The sequence below is a fragment of the Stegastes partitus genome, unplaced genomic scaffold, assembly GCF_000690725.1.
Source record: "Stegastes partitus isolate 25-593 unplaced genomic scaffold, Stegastes_partitus-1.0.2 Scaffold2184, whole genome shotgun sequence".
Lineage (NCBI taxonomy): Eukaryota > Metazoa > Chordata > Actinopteri > Pomacentridae > Stegastes > Stegastes partitus.
The window spans coordinates 1-24,733 of NW_007579915.1; the positions used below are offsets into that span (position 1 = coordinate 1).

The window sequence follows — 24,733 nt, forward strand, 5'->3', positions numbered from 1 at the left end:
ATCATAAGTTATGCATCTGGTGTGCCAGGGTCATAGACTTAATCTATGGTCAGGGTGGAAGTATGGGATTCACAACATTCAACAAAAATGTTCTAATTCTGCACTTTGTAAAATGGCAATCGTATCCAGTATAGCAAGTACCAAAAGGTAGAGATAGTTCAGAGAACAAGAAACGACGTATTAACTCAACACAGGGCTCCAACACCACTGTCATGTTGCCTTTAACTTGATGTCAGGGCTCTACAGTTTTTGGGTTAGACAACTCTGACAAACGGTCACTTGAAAACGTTTATGATGCCGATGATCTGTCTTAACAAAATTACTCGTCACATCAGAGGTTTATCCTTCTGACAAGCCGTTCTAATTTTAGATTCAGAAAGGTTTCACGAGGAAGCAAACAACTGATCAATTTTATGGATGAGTCCATCTATAACACCCTTTTAGACCATTTCCTTTTGTGCACTGTACCACATCCATTTATTCAACTCTAGGAATTCAGTGAAAGCACACAAATAAAATACTGAAAAACAAATCATGTATCATTTAGCTCCAGAACCAAAGTCTGGCATAGTAGACTGAGAAAAACAATCAGCAGAAAAGGCTATTTAAACAAGGTTTTCTTTATTTGACAATGACACAAGTTAGCCAGCAGCCGCCTTCCTGTTCACGGTCACACCTAAAACTTCTGGAACTGCTTCTTGGCTCCTGCAGCCTTTGTCACCTTGAGGACATTAAACCTCACAGTCTTGCTGAGTGGTCGGCACTCTCCAACAGTCACAATGTCTCCAACTGTGACATCTCTGCAGAAAAACACAGTTCATAGAAATGTTGTAAGAGGTTGATGTATCTCTGTCCAAAACCTAGCTGACAAAATGTTGTTACGTTTGAGCAGAAGGCATAAAGCAAAGCTGCATCAGTGTTTGCCAAAGGCAGTGTCGTCAGAGCTTCCTGAGCTTGGAAGACCATCGTGAGAAAAAGCATCATTTGCAGCAATCTGGGACATTTACTGACATAAAATTATCACATGAACTGACTTTAAGACAACTGAATGGTTCTGATTTACTGACAATTTACATTTCTGTGATTGATAGCATAGCTATGTTGCTGTTTGTACATCTTTAGCTACAACAGTCACATTGTTAAGTCATACACTGAATTAAGAGGCAAAACTATTTCCAAGACGTTTCACATACACACTTAAGTTAAACTATCTAAATCTGAGATTTAAAACAATCATTTGACTGTTCTATGTTTGACACATGTGGATAAACTTTGAAATATCAGCATGTGAGAGGTGTAATACCTGAAGCAAGGTGACAGATGGACAGAGAGGTTCTTGTGTCTCTTCTCAAAGCGGTTGTACTTGCGGATGTAATGCAGGTAGTCACGTCGGATAACGATGGTTCTCTGCATCTTCATTTTGGTCACCACACCTGTAATGTAGACAAAGAATTACAATCTGTGTGTTAAAAACAGCTTCCTGTGAACATTACGAAAGGAACTCAGCCTAGACTTGGAAACTGCTCTTTTTACTTTTGTCACTCAACTACATCAGTGTTGCCATTTGGCATTGTCGTCAGAGCCCAAAGGACTTGGAAGACCATCGTGAGAAAAAGCATCATTTGTAGGACAGTGACAAAGAAAAAGACAAGTCAACATGAAGTTTGTGGCAAGTTAGCCTCTTGAATAGCTTTAACTTCATTTGAAAAACTGCACTGCAGAGGAAAAAGTGAGGCATGATTACACACAGACGGATGCATTTAATGCTGAAATTAAACCATTATAGCTTGCATTCTCAAGGCTTGGTACTGTAATTCTGGAACTACAGTTAAGTGCAAAATAACAAATTGTGAACAAGTGTGGTTTAAGTTTGCTGACAAGTATTATACTGACCAGAGAGGATACGTCCACGGATGGAGACATTTCCAGTGAATGGGCATTTCTTATCAATGTAAGTGCCATCGATAGCCTGGAGAGACAAATTCAATGATTGTTAATGCTTTTGATGTCAATTAATACATAACCCTTCACATAAACATAAAGTCACATTCATAACTCTTTAACTGCATCAGTGTTGCCAAAAGGCACTGTCGTCAGAACCCTGCAGGTTTGGAAGACCATCGTGAGAAAAACATCATTTGCAGCCTACAATCAATTACCAAAACATCTTTTAGTCATCTTCAATAGTTTGAAGAATCTTCGAGTGGAGTAGTTACCTCTCTTGGGGTTTTGAAGCCAAGCCCGACACTCTTGTGGTAGCGGGGGAGCTTCTCCTTGGCTTCCTTGCCACCATCAGCGACCAAGACACGCTTCTTGTTCTGGAAGATGGTGGGCTGTTTCTGATAAGCCCTCTCGGTCTGGAGAAAGACAAAGACAGCAGCATGGTAAGTCTTTGTAACACAAACTCCTTTAGACTCACTGTGCACATCTTCGTGTACCGGCCGCTCGTCCTCGCTAGCTACTTCAAAACTGACTTCCTCTTACGGACATTTGCAGACTATTTAGACGAAAACACGCATTATCAGGTAAATCCTGGTGGAAATGCTAGGATGAGAAACACGGATGCTGGAGTTATATGTGAAGTAACACAATGTTAATAAAGACGACGGTTGGCTACTAGGAGGCTACGCTAACCGACCTAGCATTCCGGCTAGTACAACGTTACACGAGGGTGTAAAATCGGCAACAACAAATGCTAGTTAAACATGAGTAAATGTGTCTTGAAATGGCTCAGGACGACGCACAAGGAAACCGCAATGGCATATAGTTTATATAAGGTGCCTGAGAAGTTCATATGACCGTATTTTTATCGATTTAAATTCACCACGCCGTTTTGCTGAACGTACTTGTGCGTCCGCCATCTTTGCCTGCCGAGTCGTAAAGAGGCCTGAGCATGCGCGCGGCGGCCCGAAAACGCCGAGGCACCGGAAATTACGTTTAAAAAAGGGCGAGGCACAAAAAAAATCAACATATATTTACTTTTTTTTATTGCTTTACAAAAGGTTTTTCTAATACATCCATGAAACTGCAATTGTAACGCCCTTTATAAGCCTAATGTTTCTTTACAGTTAACGCTCCCACAAAGCCTCGTCCATAATGTGACGAGGAGAGTAGATCTATAAAACATAGTAAACATCCTCTGAATCAGCTTTGTGACATCACATGAGTCCCATCAGCCTCAGTGAAGATTTCCAGATCTGGTATGTCCGCCGCCGCCATCGGTTGTAGACACAAAAAAATAAATGTTGCCACATGATTGTACGGAAGTCCAAACGATCTAAACAGAAAACAAGATGGCATCACACCCGGGAGGAGGCGACCAAGGTACGAGCTAACATCAAATATTATAAAATTAAATTGACTGTGACAGTATCGCGAACAGTTTGGTAGTAACAGATAATCTGACACTTGAACTTTTAAGTCTTGGTTTGTGGCTGTAGCTCGGTCATTTGCCAGCAGTAACATTAGCTGGACTGAGGTTAGCTTAGCAAGATTGCTAAACGTTAGCTTTATGTTCGCTAGCACTTACTGTGCGTTTATATTGATAGCTTGGTTAGCTGCCGACATACCCGCACAGCACAGTGAGTTAGCAAATATGTTACCCAAAGGTGTAAGAAGAATACAACACTTCCCGTAAAGTGTTCAAGTCTGTCGGTTACCGAAAATAGTCAAATTAATTTATGCTAATTAATTTAGCTGACAGCTAAGACATTACATTTTATGTGCCGGCTGCTTTAAAGGTTATACAGACATAATGGTTTAAAAAAGTGAAGCACAAAAGCAAATCAAAGCCACATAAAAATGAAAAATAAACTGTTTACTTATTGCTTATCTTAAATGTGGACAGTCTAACTCATCGTACGAAAACATGTGGTTATATATTCAGATAGAACCCATAGTTATTTCTTTTGTTTACTTCTTATATGAGATAAATAATTGTGTTTGTGAAACAAGTTGTATCAGCATACTGGTAACCTAACACTGATCTTTGTTTTCAGGAAATGGCAAAGATCAGCTACTGGAAGTAGGAAATGTTTTGTTACAGGAGTAAGTACATCCTGTGCACGCGTGTTTTTTATTGTTATTTTCATATCTGAATAGTCAGCTGATTGATGTTTATGTGTGACCACCTGTGTAGCTTCATCTATGAGCGGGTTCGGCGACATGGAGACAGCAATACTGTAGTGACAAGAGCACAGCTGGGTGGAGGAGAGCTGTGTGACCCAAAACACAAGAAGCTTGGTCAGTGCCTGCAGCAGATTGGAGATGAGCTGGATGGAAATGTCGAGCTCCAAAGGTAGGCAAGCTGTCAGTGTTGAGCCAAATTGATGTAATGAAATATTATCAAGTTTTTGTTTCACAGTAATAAGTGTATAATTGCCCTCTCTTTAATCACTGAGTGATGTCTTTCTAGGATGATCAATGACTCTTCACTCAGTCCCACAAAAGATGTGTTTTTGAAAGTTGCTATTGAGATCTTTTCGGATGGAAAATTCAACTGGGGCAGAGTGGTTGCACTGTTCTACTTTGCCTGTCGACTCGTCATTAAGGTGTGTTAAGCAGTCCTGTTGTACCTCACTTCATTACAAAAACAAAACAGTGAGACATATCTGCTTTGTGGAATGATTATTGAACAATTAAGATCTAAAGATTTTCTCTCAACACCTTCCCAGGCTCTCTTAACCCAAGTTCCTGATATCATCAGAACCATTATTTCGTGGACCATGGACTACCTCCGGGAACATGTGATCAACTGGATCAGGGAGCAGGGTGGCTGGGTAGGGAGCTTACATCATTGATTAGTTATGGAGATTCTGCTCATGATTGATTGTAAGACACTCGTTAATATTCATGTCTGTCTGTGATTTTTAGGAGGGTATTCGTTCCCACTTCGGCACCCCCACATGGCAGACGGTGGGAGTTTTCTTGGCAGGCGTTCTCACCACTGTTCTAGTCATTCGCAAGATGTGAGGGGTGTGTGAAGAGCTGACAGAAGAAGGATGGAAAGAACTATGACTGAGGGAAATGGGAACAGGAACTGAAGCATAAAGAAAACGTCTGAAGGGCAACAGCAAAAACTTATGGCAGAGTGAATAGGTTGAACAGGAAGAACTTGTAGCGGGAGAACCACTTCATTTCTGCCTCCCATTCATGTGGAAGGATTCGGAGTCGGACTGGAAGCGCTGTCGTACCTATGATCCCTGTGCCACTGAGGAGCTGTGCATGATTACGTGCACAAAATGGGAGGGTGGAGAAGTTGTCAGACCTGAGCAAGGAATGCATTTTAAGTAATTTATTTTTTACTTGGTACAGATTTAAGAAGAAGTCACTGCATTCTGTTTTTTTTTTTTTTTGTTTTCTGCCCTAAAATATATATTGACAGAAATGTTTTGATTAAAATAAGAAGTTCCTCTGTGTTATTTTAGTTGTAGTTCTGTTCTTTTCCACTCAACTTGCTTTTCTGATCTTCCCATCCTCTCCATCCATTTCACGATGGTGTCTGTATGCTAGCAAATCCATAATCAAATGTATTTGTGAGTGTTCACTGGTGTAAATCTACAATGATCTGTGGGCAATAAGGGTGTTCGATGGTGGTCTCGTCCTATCAAGTTAAAGAGATGTTTTGGCAAACAGTGAAAACAAACAAGATAATGAGGTTTATAAAGAGAACTTTAAAACTCCTGTTGTGAAATATGGTATTTAAACAATCCCAATTAATCCTCCCCTCCTGTAAATGAACAGCTCAGCTTTATTTCAAAGAATAGTAACAGTGCCACACCAGGGACTTGTGTACAAAGTTATGTTTACATGTAACATGATCATCTCATGATCTAGAGGTCATATGATCTCAGCAAAAATGCGACAGACTGAAAATATAAATTGTGTAACTCTCAATCATATGCCATTTTGTGGCATTTTGGCCAACCTTGTGATCGTAACGTGGTTCCCAATAAGATCAATTTTTCCTCTTATTTTTTCTTGTGTTGTTGAACGGAGCTGCAGGTCATGAACTGACCTTGCCTTTGGTCTATGGTAGAAGCAGGGCTGCAGACACAGCAAGCTATGGATTGCTCACAGACACTTACCTCACTTTACACATACTCAAAGTACTGTATTTTTACGTGAGTTATTCAGACTGCAACCTTATCTACACAGCAAAAGGCTTTTTATACATTTTTCTTGTTTGTCAGTGCCTTGGTGGGTTTTTTTTTTTTTACACAATGAAATCACTTTGATATTCTGGAGTTTTCACCTTTTCTATCATATTTGTAAAGCTGAAATTTGCTTCAAGTCTCCTGGAAAATCTTTTTTGCAGTGACCTTGGATGTTGTAATATGAAAAATAAATCTTTTAATTCTTTCTGTAGCTATGGATTTGCATTTATTACACTTTCAGTAAGGATTTTTTTTTTAAGGTTCACAACAGTACTATTAAAAAATGAGACTTTCATTAGACTTATTTGAAATATTTATTATATAGTCAAGATGTCGGTGTTCATGTGTTTGTTTTAAGATTTACAAATGCAAACCAATATCAATTCTAGCTCATGTTTATCACATATATATCCATATTTTGCTACTATTCTAAGAAAGTACATTAATGTTGGGGCAAAAGAAATAAATGTAATTTTGTGTTCTTGCCTAAGAAGGCAGCTTTTGGTTTTTAAAAAGCTTACTGACTGCTCTCAGTGATCTTCACAGCCATCAGGTTGTCAGATAATAAAGTTGTGTGTGTGGTTTTAATGCAAAGTAATATTCAGAGTTTCCAAAATAGACAGTATATTTAACTGGGAGCAGGTATGTGCTTCATAAGTGTAATGTTTGCTGTGCACAGGCAGAAGTTTCAGCCTGAGGACGGTTGCGCAGGAATTCCAGCTCCTCCAGGATGGCACATCCACTACATGCCGTAGACAGAAGATTTGCTCTGTCCCTCAGCACAGTTTCAAGAGTATTAAGGAGACACCAGGTGACAGGCCTTAACTCAGCAGCAGGACATGTATCTGCTTCTTTGTGCCAAGAGGAAAAGGAGGAGCACTGCCACAACCTTACAGAATGATTTTAAAAGGCCTACTCAAGTGCATGTGACACCATGAGGCTGGCATGAGTGGCCTGACTTCCTCCAGTGAGGCCTGTGCTCACAGCCCAGCACCGTGCAGCTCGATTGGAAGTCGCTAGAGAACACGTCTCATCAGAAGCACGCCCGGACGTTGTGCATACAGACGTGCACACTGCTGAGCCCCGTTATGAGTTGTGATGAAACTCATGTGAGTCGGAACAGTCTGTTTTTCACTTTTATTTTTGGTGTGATTTTGAATACACCCCTCAGCGAGTTAACGATTTCGGTTTTCACGGAATGTTCTTACGTCATTCTGTTCTCAGTGAGTTACAGAATTAGTATTAAAGACTTTCAACTTGAGTATTTTGTTCATTGACATCTGATGTGTGGTTTAAGTGTTGCCTTCATTTTTTTTTGAGCAGCATACAATCCAAGGCATTATAGTGATTTTCATTTTAGGGAATTTTGATCTGATGGTGGAAATTGAAAAACAAAAAAAGGTCCACTCTGCCATCCAAACCACACCTGCACCAAAATGTATATTTATTTTCCTTTTCCAGTGCTCCATCCCTCCAAGTTCTATGAAAGTTTGATAGTTTTTACTGCTGCCGACAGACAAAACAGTAATGAAGAGATATCTTCCATGACGTGATAAATCATTGGGTGTTATAAATTTCTGCTCTGAGCTAAAGTGTTCTGCAAACAAATAGACAAAAATCTCCATCCTTCGGGCTCTGCCAACAGTGATCATTAACTAGATATACTGCATAAATATGTGACCACCTAATTTTTATGGGCATAGTTTTAATTCAGTATAAAATAATGTTCTAGCAACATTTAGAGCTTGAAATATCAAATAAGGATATCACAGGATGTTATTGGGAAACTCCACAGTGTGGATTGTCAACTTACTCATCAGTATGTTGCTACAAACACGTCAAAAGGAATTGTTGCAACAATCGGCACATTTCTTTAAAATGTTTATTGTTTTAATGTAAACAAGACAAAAGTGCAACATGTAAACAAACATTGCAAGACTTAAAGCTGCACAGTAACCCTCCTCCAACAAGACAATGTCTATTGAAAATGGCATAGAAGAAATTTTTATAGATCATGGTCCTTGTAAAATTGCACAAATAAAAGACACATATTTAAAACTGCACAATAAAAGGCAATATGATCAGTGGTTCGGATGACGCTGCGGGGCTCTATCTTGTCTCCAGCACCCCGTCTCTGATCCTCCACCTCCAGGCAGGGCTGAAGTCTGGAGCAGGAACACAGCAGAGCTCCAGACCGGACTCCTGCACCTCCTCATCGTGAGCAATCTGCTGGCCCTGCTGTGTCTCCAGAGTGAACACTCTCTCAGAGATCTACACAGGAAACAATTCAGTTATTTTCTCGGCCTGTACTAAAAACGGACAAACAAGAAATTCTGTCTCGACACGTGAGTGTGCGTTGCTGCCGGCTCTCACCTGATCGCTGATTCCAGTGGCGATGTGTCCCACCTTCACCCGACGCGCCTCTCTGATTCGGATGCTTCTCCTGCTGAAATCTCGGATGCAGACATCCACCCCTGAGCCAGTCATAGAGGAGAGAGACATGTGATGTGAGGAAGATGTTTGGTTATACATAAAATTGTTCAGAATAAGAGAAAATGTTCCTGTCGTCCATCCCACCTTCAAAACAGCATGGTGGTGGCACTTGTGCGTGACCCAGCAAATCCATGCTGAAGACCTGCACGTCTGGCTGACTGTTGTAGGAGAAAACACCGGAGCTGAAGTCGTCTCCTGGGCTCAGGGACCAGCGGCCAGAGTCCTGGGATGAAATTAAAGAAGAGGAACATAAGGAGTGGCTTCCAATTTCAGAATATCTTGTGTGCAGGTCAACTGATCAAATAAATAAAGTGGATTACTAAATCCTTCTGGCTGTGTCCGATGGCTAAACCAAAACTAATGAAACCAGCTGTGTCAGTTACTGGAACTGGTTTGTTTCAAAAAGAACCTTTGGCAAAAGTTCAGTCCACAGCTGGTGTAAATGATAACAACTAAACATTATGATGTTACTGGGCTTTAAAATAGGGATTTACAGAACAAGCCTAAACATTTTTGTCTTTAATTCCCACCTTCTGGATTGAGGTGTAGCAGGAGACTAAGTGTATTCCTAAACTGACAACTCAGGTCTTCATTTATCAGTTGTTAAATTAGAGATGTGCTCTTCTGTGTATTTCAGCATACCTTTTTGTCCCATGGTTCCCAGTTGGAATACGGGTCGCTGCTGAGACAAGACAACAGCTGCTCCTGCATCTGAGGAGAATACGGCTGGGACAGACTGCTCAGGTAGAATTCTGCACACAAACAGGAAAACAGTGAGCAAAGTTCAAGCATGCGCCAGATTAGACACATGAAAATAAGCAGAGCACTGACAGAAACCTCACCTCGCTCCAGTTTATGGAGCTCAGTGGTGATCTTGTTGCCTCTCTTGTGGTTCGGCTCAGAAATCAGCATTTGTGGACCGAGAGGAGAACCTTGCTTTGACTCGTTAGAATTGGCCACCACCTCCTGCTTATCATCATCCAGTTTCTGGGTTCTCCTCCCTGCTGTGATCACTTTCTCAACTGACTCTTGACGTTGATCATCCTCAAAGTCAATGCTGCTGTTAATGAGTTGCAGGGAGTCGGGCGGTTTGTTGGAAATGTACAGGGGGTCTGTGTAGGGCCCCTTCACTGGGCTGCTGAGTCCTCCAACTGCAATCATATAAACCACACTATATTAACACTGACGTATCGGAGGGAGTCTTTCCCCTTTTGGAGGTTCATTATTTTTCTGCAGTTTTTCTTAGCATTGTTCTCTAACTGTTTAATCATCACATTGCAAATAAGAGAAGGTCTGAGTTGGTAAAAATTACAATACACTCATTGAGTCACCTTCAGCCATAACAATAAGCTAATGACAAACAGAAAGTGTTGACATTTTCTTGCCCTGGGTTTTACCTCTCAGGTCACATCCAGCACCTGACTACTCAGGGCTGAGAAATACGCCACCAGGTACATTTTTCAGAGGATAAAAATGATCTACACTTTCACTGGCAGCTAATATTGTACATAAAAGTTGCTAGATTTGTACACTAGTCACAGAGATGACAATAAAGACTGCTATACTGCCGTTATGATGGAATTTAATTGCCAAGAACTTTCACCTTTGGATGTATCACTAGCATTGATATGACCACTTCAATAAAAAAATACAGTGCAGCTTTACGTCACCTTCTCTCAGAGCTGCGTCAGTTTTTTCCTTGAGCTCAGATGCTGATGATCTCTTGACTGGATCCTTCTGGAGTCCTGCCTTTATAACTTCCGCTGTGAGCGGGCTGCAGTCAGGTGGGATCTCTCTCAGAGGCGGGGGCTCATTAGCAATCTGTAAGCACCAGAAAAAAATCATTTGGTCAAGGCCTTATCAGGATATTCTGAAGAGTAAAATTCTGTGATGAAGCAGCAGGGTGTAGTGTCTGTGTGTTTACCTTCAGGTAAAGTCTGCAGGTGTAGTATCTTGTCCAAGGTTGACACCCATTGAGCATGTGCAGTAACATACAGCAGCTGCTCCACACATCTGCTTTGGCTCCGCGGGGTTCCCCTTTTACAATCTCGGGGGCCATGTGGGTCTCTGTGCCCTTCAGATCTGCATTGAATTACATTGAGAAAACAGTGAATTGAGATACGAAATTGGATACACATCTTCTCAGCTGCATGTCTTAAGTTACACCATTTTTACCTTTGGACCCACTGAGGCTCTGTCCCTGATTGTTGAGTCTCTCTGCGTGTCCGAAGTCACACAGGAAGGTTTCTTTACCGTCCTCCGACAGCAACACATTGTCAGCTGTGGAAAACAAGTGGAGTCAGTAATCCACTGCACCAGCACTTTCAATAGCAGATTTCCATCACTTATGTGTAGTTGTGGATGACATAATTAGAAACAGGGCAGCTGCATAGGAATAAAACAGTCTACAGACAAAGGATTCAAATAAAAGTTAAATATGAAGTCACTGAGGGACAGCTGCTGGACTCTAACAATAAGCACATAAAGACATCTGGCATTACTGCCTTGTTTTTTTTGAGACATTACAGACACCAGGTGGCGCTTGAGCTGTACCACAAAAATCATGTTTTGTTTGCCCGTCAGCTTTTGTCTGGTTTTTGTTCTTCCTCCAACTTGGTTCCCGTTCTGTTTTTCTGTTTCCTTTTTTAAAAAGTTTACTTTTCACCACTTTATTTTCACCTTCTGTCTTTTTTCTGTACGTGTACTTTTCTTTCTCTTGTTCTCTCGCTAACTACTTCCTGCTCCTTGTCCCATCCCCCCCCTCGGTTTCTTTCTTGCTCTCTTGATTCTGTGCACATGCGCCGTTTGTAGAGAGCAGCGGTGAGTCACACTGTGGGAAATTCCCAGCCCGTCTTCTTCTGTGTGGTAATTTCTCAACACCTGAAGATCGAATCTAGACTCTCTCTCTCTGTATGTCTTTACTTTCCACTTGGTACAATAAGAATTAAAAGTAATTTTACTCACATTTAGTTTCACTGTTATTACTTTTGAGCTGCTGTTGGTTAAATTCATCATGAAAGTGTTTATGGCCAACTGCCAGTATCTGATATTGTTACTTTTTAAGCCTTATCAGTTAAGAGTTTAGAGGCAGTGGACTATATGTATATATATATGAAAAAGACTAACACTTTCAGAATTACTAATATCTACAAGGACACAGCAATGTACTCATTATTAAGTCGTAGACAACACAGAGATAAAAATGTAGTTTTTGCACCCAAAAGTATTTAACTTTGCTTCCTGCATTTCTTTCCTGTTGCACCCGCTGACAATAATAACTAAATTTTACAAGTTGCAAGTTTTATTACTGGCCATCATTATTTGTGTTTTAAATTCCTCAGATAAAACTAGATTAATAATTGACTAATGTGCTCTTGTATTTTTGTGAAAAGAAATGGCCATCTGTACAACATACCTTTAATGTCTAGATGCACCACTTTTTTCTTCACCAAGTACTCCAGCGCTATTAAGACCTGAGAATGGTAGTGAAGACTGAGGTCTTCTGGCAGCCGGCCACGCTCCACTATCAGCTGGCCCAGAGAGCCTGAAACAACGAGCAAGGTCAGAGCAGGACAAAGGACTGTGCATTGCTAATATTTACCAAAACAGAGCATCTGACTCAACCGTTCCTTGTTATTATGGCTTGTGAAGAAGCCAAAGTTTGATGACAAAGGAAAAAAGAGTGAGGTAAGTCACTGTGTTTATCAGGCAGGGATCTCCCATCACAGATATTTGGTGCAATTTGGACCGTAACACTTCAAAGGAGGCTCAACAGTCATTTCAGGCATCCCAGAACCACCCACTTCCACCTCTCGACACGAATCACATCCGCATTTTCTATACGCTTGAACTTTATTGTCGTCATGTGACACCTACTGTACATGTGTTTGTGCTTAATTCGCCGCATGTGTTTGTTAGGCCTCAGCGGCAACGGTAGCTGTTCGTGCCAACAATGCGTGCTGTTGTGTAAAGAGGAACAAATGAGGCTTGTTTACCAGATTTGTGGTCCATCAAGAGGACTACATTAGGCCCTTCTCTGATCACTCCAAAGAGCTTCACCACACGAGGAGATCTGAGGGTACTCCACGCACCCACCTCCTCACTGTTGAACCTCTTCATGGCAATCTGTGAGAAAAGCAATGGAACAAAAGCTCTCATATAAGGCACTTTTAAACGAGGCAGAAGAAAGAGGTTAATATGCGCCATATTACCTTTTTAACAGCAAATCGGAATCCTGTGTTGACATCTTGAGCACTGTGCACTTCGCCATAGGAGCCTTCCTTGATAAACTGTGTGAGGACATACTCCCTCCCTTCCTTGTATTCAGAGTCCACAGGCTGAATTTTCTGTCAGGAAGAAAGACAAACAAATTAGTTTGGTTCAAGCACATTTTTAATCAAGGAAGTAGATTGAAGCAAAGCAGGACGTACTTCGTTGTAAAAGATTATCCCCTCGTTGCTGTCAGAATCAGCTGCTGAGAGCTCATCTTCCTCCTCCTTTGCGTCCCTCTCCACCTCTTTGAAAAAAGGTCCTGCGTAACACGAGTCTCCCTGACTGACGCTGCCCCTGAGGCCTGCAAGGGCCAGCGAACAGTCCCCCAGACTGCTGTGGGAGTCTGAGCTGCTGTCCTGCTCATAGGACCGGAGGCTGGAGAAAGAATCCAAGACCTGCTCAGGCCAGTTGAGAGGAGCGCAGCTGGAGCCTGTGCTGTAGATCCGTCGGCCGTAAAGGGAAGGCCTTCGGTCCTGCTTGTCTGAGCTTTCGATGCTGCTACAGCAAGAGGTGCTGAGGTCTCTTCTCCCTCCATGAGACGACTCCTCCTACAGGAATAAAGAAGTTGATTAGAGGACACGGTGTTTACTTACTCAGGTGCATTTTCTCAGGGGCTGAACATCCAGTATTTCACTTCCACAACAGGAAGGCAAGTGTTTAGATGGAAATGTCTACCGACTGCCAAGGAATGTGGCAATTTATTGTTGAAGATGATTCACAAGGAAAGAACTACAAACACTCGCAGTTCTTTTCAGAATACAGTACACTAAATGTCAACCTACTTCTCAATACCAGTTTCAAAAGCTTTTTCATGTGCAAGAGATTGAGCAGAGTTCTCACCAAGATCTGGACTAGAGAACTTCCACTCTCCTGTTCAGGGACTCCAGAGGGCATTCGATGTCTCTGTCGCTGCCTCTCCTTCCTCTTCTCCAGCTTCTTCTTCCCTTTTCGCTTCTGCCTCCTCCTGGTCTTCTTTCTAGGTGTGAGCTGTGCCGATAAGCCGCTCGGCTCCTGGACAGAAGCTGTTGTCGGGCAGGCAACATTGTTGTGCTCGGAGGAAAGACTAGAGCAACAAGAATCCAAAACATGGTTAGACGATTCAATATAACCTCAGTGAACTGATGTGAAATTGCAGGAACTGTTGTCAAGGAAATGTCATACCTGGTGAAGCAGTTAGGGGAGGGAACAAAGGATCGTTCAGAACAAGAAGGACTAAATTCTTGAGAGTCCTGGGTTTCACCTAAACAGATCACAGCGTTAATGTTAAATTCTGTCCAAGCAGCTATTTGATATAGTTTAGAGAAGAAAAACTAAAAAGATATATTTACATTCTGCCTGGGCAATAATTGTTGAGGTCTTGAACGGCATTTCTCCAACTTGTTCTGCAGTTCCATGTAAGATGAGTTTATTGATTAAGGGTGTGGCCCATTTTCGTGTGTGGCCCATTTTGCTGTCCTTTCCCTCATCCTCTTCCTCCTCCGTCTCCTGCTCCGCCGTGGAGCATGATGGGTACGACCCCTTCAGCTCGGTTTGGGGTGATCCGGAGAAAGGTGCTGTTGAGTTGAAGAGCCTTTGCCTCACCGCCATTTCCTCTGCTGGGTCTGAAAGAGGGAGAAGATCACAAGCAGCTGATAAGTCAAGGTCTTTCTCAACAGTTGCATCCTGTTTTCAGGTTCTGTTTTATACGTAAATAACCATAAAAACTGTTTTAGTGATTGGCCATTGGTGTATTGTTTGGCTCTTTTCTGACATTCTAGTGTCATTTTTTGGGAAAACCGCAGAAAACAACTGAGAAAAAGCGTATTATAGCGTCATAACTGATCTACCTATCAGTCTTTTGTCTATGAAATGGCAGAAAACAGTAAAAAAAATGCCTCTAAAATCCAAAAATATTCAATTTACGATCACATACAACAAAGAAACTCGTCAAATCTTTTTACTCGAGTAGGTAGAACCAACAAATGTTAGGCATTTTGCTTCAGGAAAGTGTCCTTAGAAAATTATTCTAAAGTTGCCAATTCATTTTCAGTGAATTGACAATTTTTCACCTTTGCGAACCGCATTTCAATTGTTGATTGAATGAGAAATGATCGTGCTGAACATGCTTCCTCAGTGATCACGCACTTCGTCTCTAAGTGTTACAGTTAATCACATGGTTGCTGCCTATCATCGGGAGTAAGTGACCTTTACAAAGTTTGTGTAGTTTGAGCTAGAAAAAAAAAAAACAGTTCCTCCTAAAGCTCAGAAAGGAGTTTTACAATCCGTTCAGTCTGTTTAGGTCTTAATACTTTTCTGTTTGTATGTAAGGGGCCTTGTGTGAATACCGCCAGGCCTAAAAAGTTCATTATGTTATTTGCAGAATCACCAGTTGAAATCAAGCAAAGTAGAAAAGCTCATAAACCTAATTCAGTTTAAACGACATGTTTGCTCTTGCCAACCAACATATGCACAAACACGCACTTCAATGCAATAATGAACAGCTTTAAATCTGCTACTTTACAGCTTGTGTGAAACATATTCGACTACGCCCTGTAAGTTCAGGAACACGATGATCACTTGATGATCAAAACGTACTGAAACTTTGAAAGTTTGTGGTGGGTAGATGAGACAGGAAACTCAGCCCTGGCCTTGTTTTGACAGTTGCAACCATGTCGTTGAGTGCAAGTGCTCCACTTCAGTCAGAGGAAGTAAAATAGATAACGTAAGGCCGAGCTGCGTTTCCAATACAGATTTGCATGACTATCTGCCTGTCATATGCAGGTTATGAACAGCACAACATGTTTAACTGTAAAACCAACACACAACTCACACGCACTGTTTTCATCTTAGCAGCTGATATGCAGTTTTAAAGGCACAAATTAAGATCTGAGACTACAGTTGCAGCATGTTGCATCAGTTACACTTGATCCCAGATTCTCACACAAAGATTAATCCCGCAGTCTTTTCTAAACCAATTGCGCAGCTGCTACAAAACCGCCACAGTAATTTTTGCATTTACTCTACTAATACAAGTAATACGACAGAAAAACTGACATCAAACGCTAGATGAATTTCAATTAAAGCTGTTTAAGTTTAGAAATCATGTTACCTTGGGTGCCAACTTCACGTACTGCAAGGTTACCAAGAACGAAGCAACTCAACAGTCACTTCCGACTTTAAGTTTTGCATCACCACACCCTGACACATTTACGTAGAAAGGAAATAGAGAAAGCCCTCCAAAGCCCAACAAACACACCATCACAAAAACAGCCTGCGTACGTGTGAATCAGAGAAGCGTGTAGACGTACTGATAGATGCCAGCCTGAAGTGCTGTTTCTCCCCCGCGTATCCGCTCTGAATAACGTGTCATCTACTCTAACTAGGTCCAATGTTTGTTTCCTCGTCCGTCATGTTCTGATTTTCAATCGTCTCAGCTCAGTCCTTGCCGCTCAGGCTCTGTGCCGGGCTCGATGCTGGCTCTCTGCCAAGGAGGGGGAGGAGCTGGCTGACATGACTTATGGGAAATGCATCTCCACTTCCCCATATTCCCCCCTCCCTCCGCTACCTCCAACAGGGCTGGCTTACTCGCTCTGCCCTCTGACTACCGTAGATTAAAGGATAACATGTTTGATTATGGTTCTCATGATCAAATGTGAACTGTGGAAAGCGACAAAGCCCTCTCTCTCTGCGTCATATCAAGATATAGTACCGAGGAAATAATGGACGTGATCCACACATCAGCGTATCGGCTTCTAATAAAAAAGCAGAATAGAAACAAATGTAGTGTTTGTGAACTCAGACAATGCAGAAGTGACCTATCGTGTGCTCCAATATCCTAAAGACCCCGTAGCCTTCTGATTTCTAAGAGTCTGTCACATGTCATGTCACACCCACAGACTTTCTCCACTATATCTCCTGCCGTTAAAACATCAACAAAGAACCTTCTTTCTTTTTGACATTATAAGCATCTTCTTGTGGAAAACATTTGTCGACAAGAGAATTTGGAGTAAGCGCTGTCACTCTTGTGAGGCATCTGTGATATGTATCTGAAATAATCTCCTTTCTTTTTTTTTTTTTAAAGCAGCAAAACAACAAACTCGTATAAAAACCACTACAGAACACAGGAAATTCAGAATACCACCTGCTGCATGCCATAAATGACAATCTGAATGCAGGTTGCTCTCTGCACTTTAACTGATAAGGAAATAGTTTGTTATGACAACGGTATCTTAGAAAAGCTGTTCTAAATCAGTGGACATTGTCACAGGTAGTTAGGTTTTTGTTAACCTGTTAGTCACTGACTTCATGTATTGCACGAGCAGCTACAGATACAGCTAACAATTTTATTTATTATCAATTAATCTCATTATTTTCTCATTGAATCAGTCCGTCTAGAGCTAAAACATGTAGTTGATTAATCTATTGAAAGCTAATCTGCAACATTACTGCAAAAAACTCACCAATTTCAGCTTTTTAAATATTACTATTTTCTATTGTTCTTAGTTTTCTGTGTAAGTAATCTGAATATCTATAAGACACTTGTAAGATGTACCTTGGGCACTGAGGAATTGTGATAAGCATTTTTTTTTTGCAATTTACTGATTTGTTCTGTAAAACATCTGAAAGCAATATATTAAAAAAATCTTTTTAGAATACAGGCAAAGGTTTGAACTGGAAAAGGTTTACACTTTGAACTCGAAAAGTTTCCATCCATCCATTATCTATACACCGCTTAATCCTCACTAGGGTCGTGGGGGGCTGGAGTCTATCCCAGCTGACTCAGGATGAAGGCAGGGGACACCCTGGACAGGTCGCCAGTCTATCACAGGGCTACACTTAGAGACAGACAACCAAGCACACTCACATTCACACCTACTGACAATTTTTAGAATCACCAATTAAACTCAACATGTTTTTGAACTGTGTGGGAGGAAGCCGGAGAACCCGGAGAGAACCCACACTGCACAGGGAGAACATGCAAACTCCACACAGAAAGATCCTGGGTGTCCTCACCAGGACGTGAACCGGCGACCTTCTAGCTGCGAGGCAACGATGCTAACGACCAAGCCACCTTGCAGCCCTTTACACATTTTATGATAAACAACAACAAAGAAAACCCCACTGAAACATATTGGTACTCTGTGTGAGCTACTTTGGCCTTTAAACAGCACTGCTCTACTTGGTATGCTTTTAGTTTGAATGGTTCTTGGCAGGTAGGTTGTTTCAAGCATCCTGGGGAACTAAAGCTGTCCAATTCAGACCTTCTTCTTCATGTAAACCCAAACTAACTCCATGATGTTGAGATCAGAGCTTTGTGGGGACCACACTCTCTATTGCAGGATTCTTGTTGTCTTCTTGCTGAGAATAGTCCTTAAACACTCTGGTTTTATGTTTGGAGTAATTTTAATGCTGCTGGATGAATTAGGAACCATCTATCCATTCATTATCTATACACCGTTTACTCCTCACTAGGGTTGCGGGGGGACTGGAGCCTATCCAAGTCAACTCAGGGTGAAGGCAGGGGACACCCTGGACAGGTCGCCAGTTTATCACAGGGATACACTTAGAGACAAACAAGCACATTCCCACCTACGGACAATTTAGATTTACCAATTAACCTCAGCATTGGACTGTGGGAGGAAGCCGAAGAACTCAGAGAGAACCAACGCTGCACGGGGAGAACATGCAAACTCCACACAGAGAGATCCCAGGTGTCCTACCTGGGACGCAAACTGGGAATTTTCTAGCTGCGAGGCAACACTGCTAATCACTGATCCACTGTGCAGCCCCTCAGACAGCTCTGTGGTCACAAACATCTTTGTGTAATGATCAGCGCTAAGCAGACTGCAGGGGTGTAGCATTGGATTATGTCAGAATGTAAAGGCATATCTAATTACCTTGTAACTGAGATGTAACTGAGAGTATATGCATAATTACCTAAAATGTTAAATATAAAAAGACACAATTCACTGCAATATTTTTGCAAAGAGGTCCAGAGTTAAACTCCACACACAGCCAGTGACTATACTGAGCTCCCTTCTGCTGTTCATTCACACGGATTAATGAAATTCCAAGGCGGTTAGTAAGAACAGCGCAAAGGCACTCGACCTGAAGTCGGCCACGGAATACAAATAGCCAAGTGACTCTTAAGGGATATGCTGGCTGCTTCCCACTCCTGGACTATGCAACGTTCAGACTTTTTCAAAATCTGTATTTGCACATTTTAGTGCAAACCACAGGATTCAGGCAGATGTTTCTGTGTCTCTTCTAACAACTTCCCTTTTTTTCCAGTTAGAAACTGGACTCATTTCAGTTACAAAGTGCAAAGTCCTACTCAGTCTGCTCTTTGAATTTAAGTGATGATGTTCTCTAAATTAACTGCAAGTGCTTGACAAGGATAATTTCTCAGAACAATTCAGAATTGCGTATATCTCACTTTGCTCATGTTGTGACTCTCCTCTGTTTTATGTTCCTGGAAATGTTATTGAGTTTTGATCTGGAAAAACCTGAAGATGTCAACATTTGTCCCTATTTTTTGACACGTGAAAAACAAACAAAAAAAATGATTGAATTAATCTAGAAAAATTACCTCGTTATTAGTCAGTAATGAGTATGAAAGTTTAAGAAATCATCCCTTTTAATACCACCTTGATAAATGTCAGGAAATGGCGTCAAATTGTATTTTTGTGACACAGAAAAGATAACAGACACATTTGCCATAAGTGGAGAGGACATCCTCATGTTCCATGAGATATGTCCATCTTCTAAACATTACCACAGACTGAAGTCTAATATGTAGAACTTGAGATCTAGGGTGTAATCATATGTTGGATGCTATGTCAGACTATGCTGCAGGCCACAGCTGTGTAGTGGAACTTTGTGTGCAGATTTTATCCAAAGTCTTATCTGCACTTTTTTTTTTTTGTTGCCATTTTGCAAAGGAAACAAGAATAGGACATTTTCCCTGACAGGACATCGGGTTTTTCGTTCAGGGATGGACCTGGGCCAGTCCTGCTTTGCTTAAAATGCAGACCAGGAGTTTGACGCTGGGCCAAGAACAGTCCAGCATGTACTTGTGCTGTGTGCAGAAACAGCAGAACCTGGACCTGACAAACAGTACCTGTCAGTGGTGACTAATATAAACTATTAAATCTATGAGCTAACAATGACCCAATATATCAACCAGGCAGATAAGAGCTGATAATGGAACAAGGTTACATTTATACATATTGGCCAACATGAAATGAACTCAACAGCTACTTCTATGGAGACAAAGTTAGAAATCTGTGAGCTTGCTTGATTTCCTGTGTAATAGGTGTGTCTTATAGCTTTGAATGTACTTTTTGTACCCTCGGGCATGCCTTTGTAATCTATATTTTCCCATTATGATATGCATTTATCATTTTCCTGAAAGATAATATCAATAATTCCTGCGATCCTTGACAAAGAAAAACATCCAGCAATTGTCGGTGCAAAGCGGAGCAGCTGAAACCAGAGAGCTGCTCCATAGGCGTGTGCGGGTCTGAAAAACTTTGCCGAACAAACTTGATGTAAGCGGTTTAACATATCTTACTGTTTATAGTTCTGGTCTTTGCTACTTTGATACAAACTAGAAACATATCCATAAAACTACAGCTACCTTCAATTGGCTAATCTTGGGTGTTTGCGCTCTCAGCAAAATAACTTCCTTCTTGCAACATTCACCGCCATTTCAAAACTGAAAGTTTTAGCTATTCGTTAAGAATTGAAACATTTAAAACAGTAAACTGTATTCTAGGAAGACAGAAGAAAAGACTGTGGTGAGAGAGGTGTTAACCTGGTTTAAATAGGTTGTTTTAAAGGAGAGAAGGAGACTCTTGACTCACCGTTCTTCTCGTTAGAAGGCGTCGGCCGATGTCGATCGCATCTGTCTGAAGCAAGAAGAAAAGATTTCCGGTTGATTTCCGGTTACATTTCAAAGTTTCTTCCCTTAATTTTACAATAACAGCATTTATTTGTATTATGCAAATCATCTTGGTGCTATAATTGATTGCACGTGTGCAAGTACATCTTTTCATTGTTGTTTATGCTTTGACAAATATTTTTTACAAGTTTCTGTAAGTCACAATTATGCTTTTAATTTGTAGAAATTCTTGGATGCGTTTATTTTTAACTTGACTGTTCAGGTTTGTTTTAAAATGCCTTAAAATTTCCTAAATTGTCACAAAACCAAATTGTAATTTTAAGCAGCAGCTATGGAATAAATTAAGCAGAAGAGCAAAAGATTTCTTTTTTTCAGTAACCTCCAGTTTGCATTCAGTGTCGCTTTCTTTCTGTGTATGTAATGACAAAGAGTCATTGCAATAAATAACGTTTATAACCCCCCTGAGGTAAGAAATCTCAGACCATGATTCCCCTCCTGATCACTAAATACATCAGTTTTCCTGTCAGGCCTTTTCTTGGATGAAGGTTTTCTTGCTGACCTTTAAAAATGTGTTTCAATGTAATATTCACACTTACCTTGATTTTTGATAAATGATGAACACCGTCATCTCATACAATAACATAAAAGCCAACCAGCAGTAATAAACATGTGATTATTGTTTTAAACATATACCTAATTAAATGTAAGTTAAACTAAAAGCATTATGCTACAGTGGCTTGCTGAAGTATTAGTTTGCTTGAATTCATTATCACTGAAAGCTAAGAACCCCTGCTGATTAGTGACTTGGTGTGATTTATATATGGCATTTAAATTAAAATCTCTTATGTCAGGAATTTAAATATTAGTTTCATATATACAGTAAAGTTAACTACAGGTGGATACTGGAGATTAATTGGCAGGAGTCAAACTGTAGTTCATTTATGTTAATTAATAACAATAATTAATAACAATTTCTGTGTCTAAAATGTTGCAGGAGCCAGAGTGACCTTAAAATGTGAAAATAAAGTTGATCCTGTGTAACAAGTAACACGTTTGTAAAAATAGCCCACGAAGTCAGAATCCTCCTCAGGGGGCTTCTTTCCCCAACAGATGGATGAATTTTCAAGATTTCACTTTGTTTTGTTGTTTTTTTTTTAAAAACAAAGTTGCGGTCTGCTATAATTTTATAAATCTGTTTCCTTAAGCTTACTTTTTCTGTACTTATATTGATATCTATTATATATATATATATATGTGTGTGTATTTTTAAAAGAAAAGAAAATGTATTCCAAAGGGGGGGCTGTTTACCCTTTATATACAGCTCAGTAAAATATATTGCATACTGTATTTTATCAGCCCATTCCTCTCATTATAAATCAGGTTGTCTGTACTGACACAGATTTACCACAAGATGGAGTCACAAACCACTGACTGAAACGCACTCCTGCTTCAGCACATAGGGCCACATCACTGTCTATGTTTACATGCGGCATTATGGCTTGCCTGCAATCAAACTTAATTAACTGTTACATAATTCAATTACTTGGGCTAATGAGTATTAGTGCCTTTCATGCTCAGTAATTTTACAACCATCTCAATCAGTTGTTGAGCTTAATAGCACTGACATTCACATCCTGTGGTTTTGAAGGAGGACTTGATCAAAAGTTTCAGGTGCTGGCCAATAAAAGGTAATGGGTATTCTCTAGTATACCTTGATTATAAGGCATAATATTGTTCATTTATAGGTTTTAATCTGTGCTTGCCTATGGTGTAAATCACTTTGAAGTTCATTCAGCTTAGAAATGTTAGTTCTCCTACTGCCTTAAAAATGTGAGTAAACTGCACTTTGGCTGATTAATTGTTTCAAGGTTGTGAAAGAGTAAAATTAGCTGCATTAAATTAACTGAACTTGAGAAAGCAAGTTTAATAAACTTAGGTCATTAAGTTGAATCAACTAGTCACAAAGACAATGACTGCACACAGACTTGCGTTTCTTTAACATCAGCTAAATTTGAGTGTTTCTTTCAGTCCCAGCTCTTGAAGCCATTTTTGGCAAGAGTCAGCACAAAGACAATCTGTGAGACTTGCTCCAGCTCCTAAAGAAATTACAATTCTAGGGGTGAATTCAGTACGAACCTTTGTCAAGACTAGAATTGCTTTGAAGACTATGAAAAGAAACAACCATAGCACAAATTAGCACATAGACTAGTAAAGACACACAGCAAGTTTTCTTGATTTCTGTTTTTTCTGAAATTACAACAAACAAGAGTATGTGGGAAGTTTAAACATTGCATCCTGGGAAGTCTGTTTACATGCTTGCTTTGTTTCCTTTAAACTTAATTTCATGAGTTAAGCAAACTTTCAGCTGTTCTTTATTCAACTCATAATTTTAAGTCAAGATACCTCAAGCTGTAAGGGCTCATGTTTTTAAGTATTTAGGTGGTCTGAAAATAAAAAAAAAGTGTATTAATTATTAGCTCAAATAACCCCCAATTAGCAAAACACTTGTGTTTATGTTAAATAAACTAGAAAATATATACTGATTTGATTAAATTTCTCGATGTTTATGTACAGTGGTTAGTGCATGAGTACTGATAAAACAGTGTTTGACTCAAATACATATTTGTTTCTCATATGAATGTGGATATAGACATATGTGTCAATATGTAAGTGGTTTAAGCAGCTTCATCCAGAAATGTCCTGGGAGTTTTTCTCATGCGTGGCTGCAGGCCAAAGAGGATACTGATGATCTGGTTTCTCTTTTCAGTACTGAGTGAAATCCCTGGATATCTTCTCATTGTGACACTTGTGTAAACAAGAGCCAAAGGATTTTCAAAGCAAACCATGGGAATATTTGATTTAAATAAAGCAAGCTGGGGAGAGGATTTCATTCTACCATTTACCAAGCATTTGTTACGAGACGGAAATATAACAGCAAAGAATCTTCTGAAAGAGAACGATTTGTGTCTCCAGATGGGATGAACGCGCAGCTATCATCTCAACAAAGAATACAATTATGCATTATGTTCCAGTGTTTGGAGAAAATGCAGGTGCTGCTCTTGCTTTTTCTCTAAAACAATAAGTGATGCCTTTGCTGGGTCGGGTACCTTAAAAGGTAACATTTGTCTTGTATAGAAAATGTATGGCTCGTGAGAGAGTCATTCTTTTGTGGTCACAACATCACAGCTACCAAACAGCAAGCGAAATGTGGATCCTATTGTGACAGTTGAACTCATTTAGCCTTGGTAAATGTTGGAGCAGTGTTGACTGATGACTGCATTATGTTAAAAAAACTGAACTTCTCAACATTCTGCCTCCAACAAGCAAATATTTCCACAGTAATATATGTGTGACTACTCTTTACGTATATTTAGATCACTTGTTAATTGCAACATAGCCAGAACTACCTCTCATAATTGAGTGCCAACTGTTGATTGCGATGCCTTCATCCATGGTTGGCCATTAAACCTTTATCATGGCTTTGCACCCGCCATTTTCCATCCACTGTGCATAATCTGTAATCTGTCAAGTACCGATCAAATGTAGCGCAAAACATGAGAGATTCATTATTTGACTCAAGCTACAGAGAAATAAATAATAAATACATCTAATCAGTTATAATATATAGAAAATGACACATATGTTTACTATTGTACATTTCCTCTATTACAGATAAAACAAAATAAATAAAGACAGTGTTATAATTGTAATTTTAAAATTATTTTGGTATAATTTGCACTATTTTATTTACATATGCATAACATTTTAGTACAATATAAACTAAAATACTTTAAATTAGGCTGTCTAATAGGCTATTTGAAGAGCTTTAGTGATAGTATGTTTTATCAATACATATTTTTACTCAAATCTGCAAAATACTAAAATGAATAGGACCAAGTGCGCACAGGCTTCCCGCTTGGCTGCTTTATAT

The 24,733-nt window shown here is 40.1% G+C and overlaps 3 protein-coding genes across 5 annotated transcripts; 1 reads left to right on the plus strand and 2 right to left on the minus strand.

The window, feature by feature from the left end:
• Window positions 1-601: 601 nt before the first annotated feature.
• rps11 (ribosomal protein S11) lies at window positions 602-2,917 on the minus strand. The gene is made up of 5 exons (XM_008304275.1): window positions 2,847-2,917; window positions 2,217-2,357; window positions 1,894-1,969; window positions 1,304-1,433; window positions 602-800 (listed from the first exon to the last, which is right to left on the minus strand). The coding sequence occupies exons 1-5, from the start codon at window positions 2,859-2,861 to the stop codon at window positions 677-679; spliced, it is 486 nt and encodes a 161-aa protein (XP_008302497.1). The 5' UTR covers window positions 2,862-2,917; the 3' UTR covers window positions 602-676.
• A 346-nt stretch (window positions 2,918-3,263) lies between these two features.
• LOC103374228 (apoptosis regulator BAX) lies at window positions 3,264-6,366 on the plus strand. Its single transcript, XM_008304276.1, has 6 exons — window positions 3,264-3,324; window positions 3,999-4,047; window positions 4,139-4,297; window positions 4,415-4,550; window positions 4,674-4,778; window positions 4,873-6,366. The coding sequence occupies exons 1-6, from the start codon at window positions 3,294-3,296 to the stop codon at window positions 4,969-4,971; spliced, it is 579 nt and encodes a 192-aa protein (XP_008302498.1). The 5' UTR covers window positions 3,264-3,293; the 3' UTR covers window positions 4,972-6,366.
• A 1,640-nt stretch (window positions 6,367-8,006) lies between these two features.
• On the minus strand, window positions 8,007-20,825 carry map3k14a (mitogen-activated protein kinase kinase kinase 14a). 3 transcript variants are annotated; one of them, XM_008304277.1, is made up of 16 exons: window positions 20,765-20,825; window positions 14,249-14,521; window positions 14,082-14,160; window positions 13,761-13,983; window positions 13,079-13,468; window positions 12,860-12,994; window positions 12,644-12,773; window positions 12,064-12,192; window positions 10,824-10,928; window positions 10,573-10,730; window positions 10,319-10,469; window positions 9,491-9,799; window positions 9,291-9,400; window positions 8,733-8,871; window positions 8,529-8,629; window positions 8,007-8,426 (listed from the first exon to the last, which is right to left on the minus strand). In XM_008304277.1, exons 2-16 carry the CDS (start codon window positions 14,505-14,507, stop codon window positions 8,265-8,267), a joined length of 2,580 nt encoding a protein of 859 aa, XP_008302499.1. In that variant the 5' UTR covers window positions 14,508-14,521; window positions 20,765-20,825; the 3' UTR covers window positions 8,007-8,264. The 3 variants fall into 3 exon arrangements, with proteins under 3 accessions (XP_008302499.1, XP_008302501.1, XP_008302500.1); XM_008304279.1 differs by lacking the exon at window positions 20,765-20,825 and adding an exon at window positions 16,208-16,362; XM_008304278.1 differs by lacking the exon at window positions 20,765-20,825 and adding an exon at window positions 16,009-16,116.
• Between the last annotated feature and the right edge of the window lie 3,908 nt (window positions 20,826-24,733).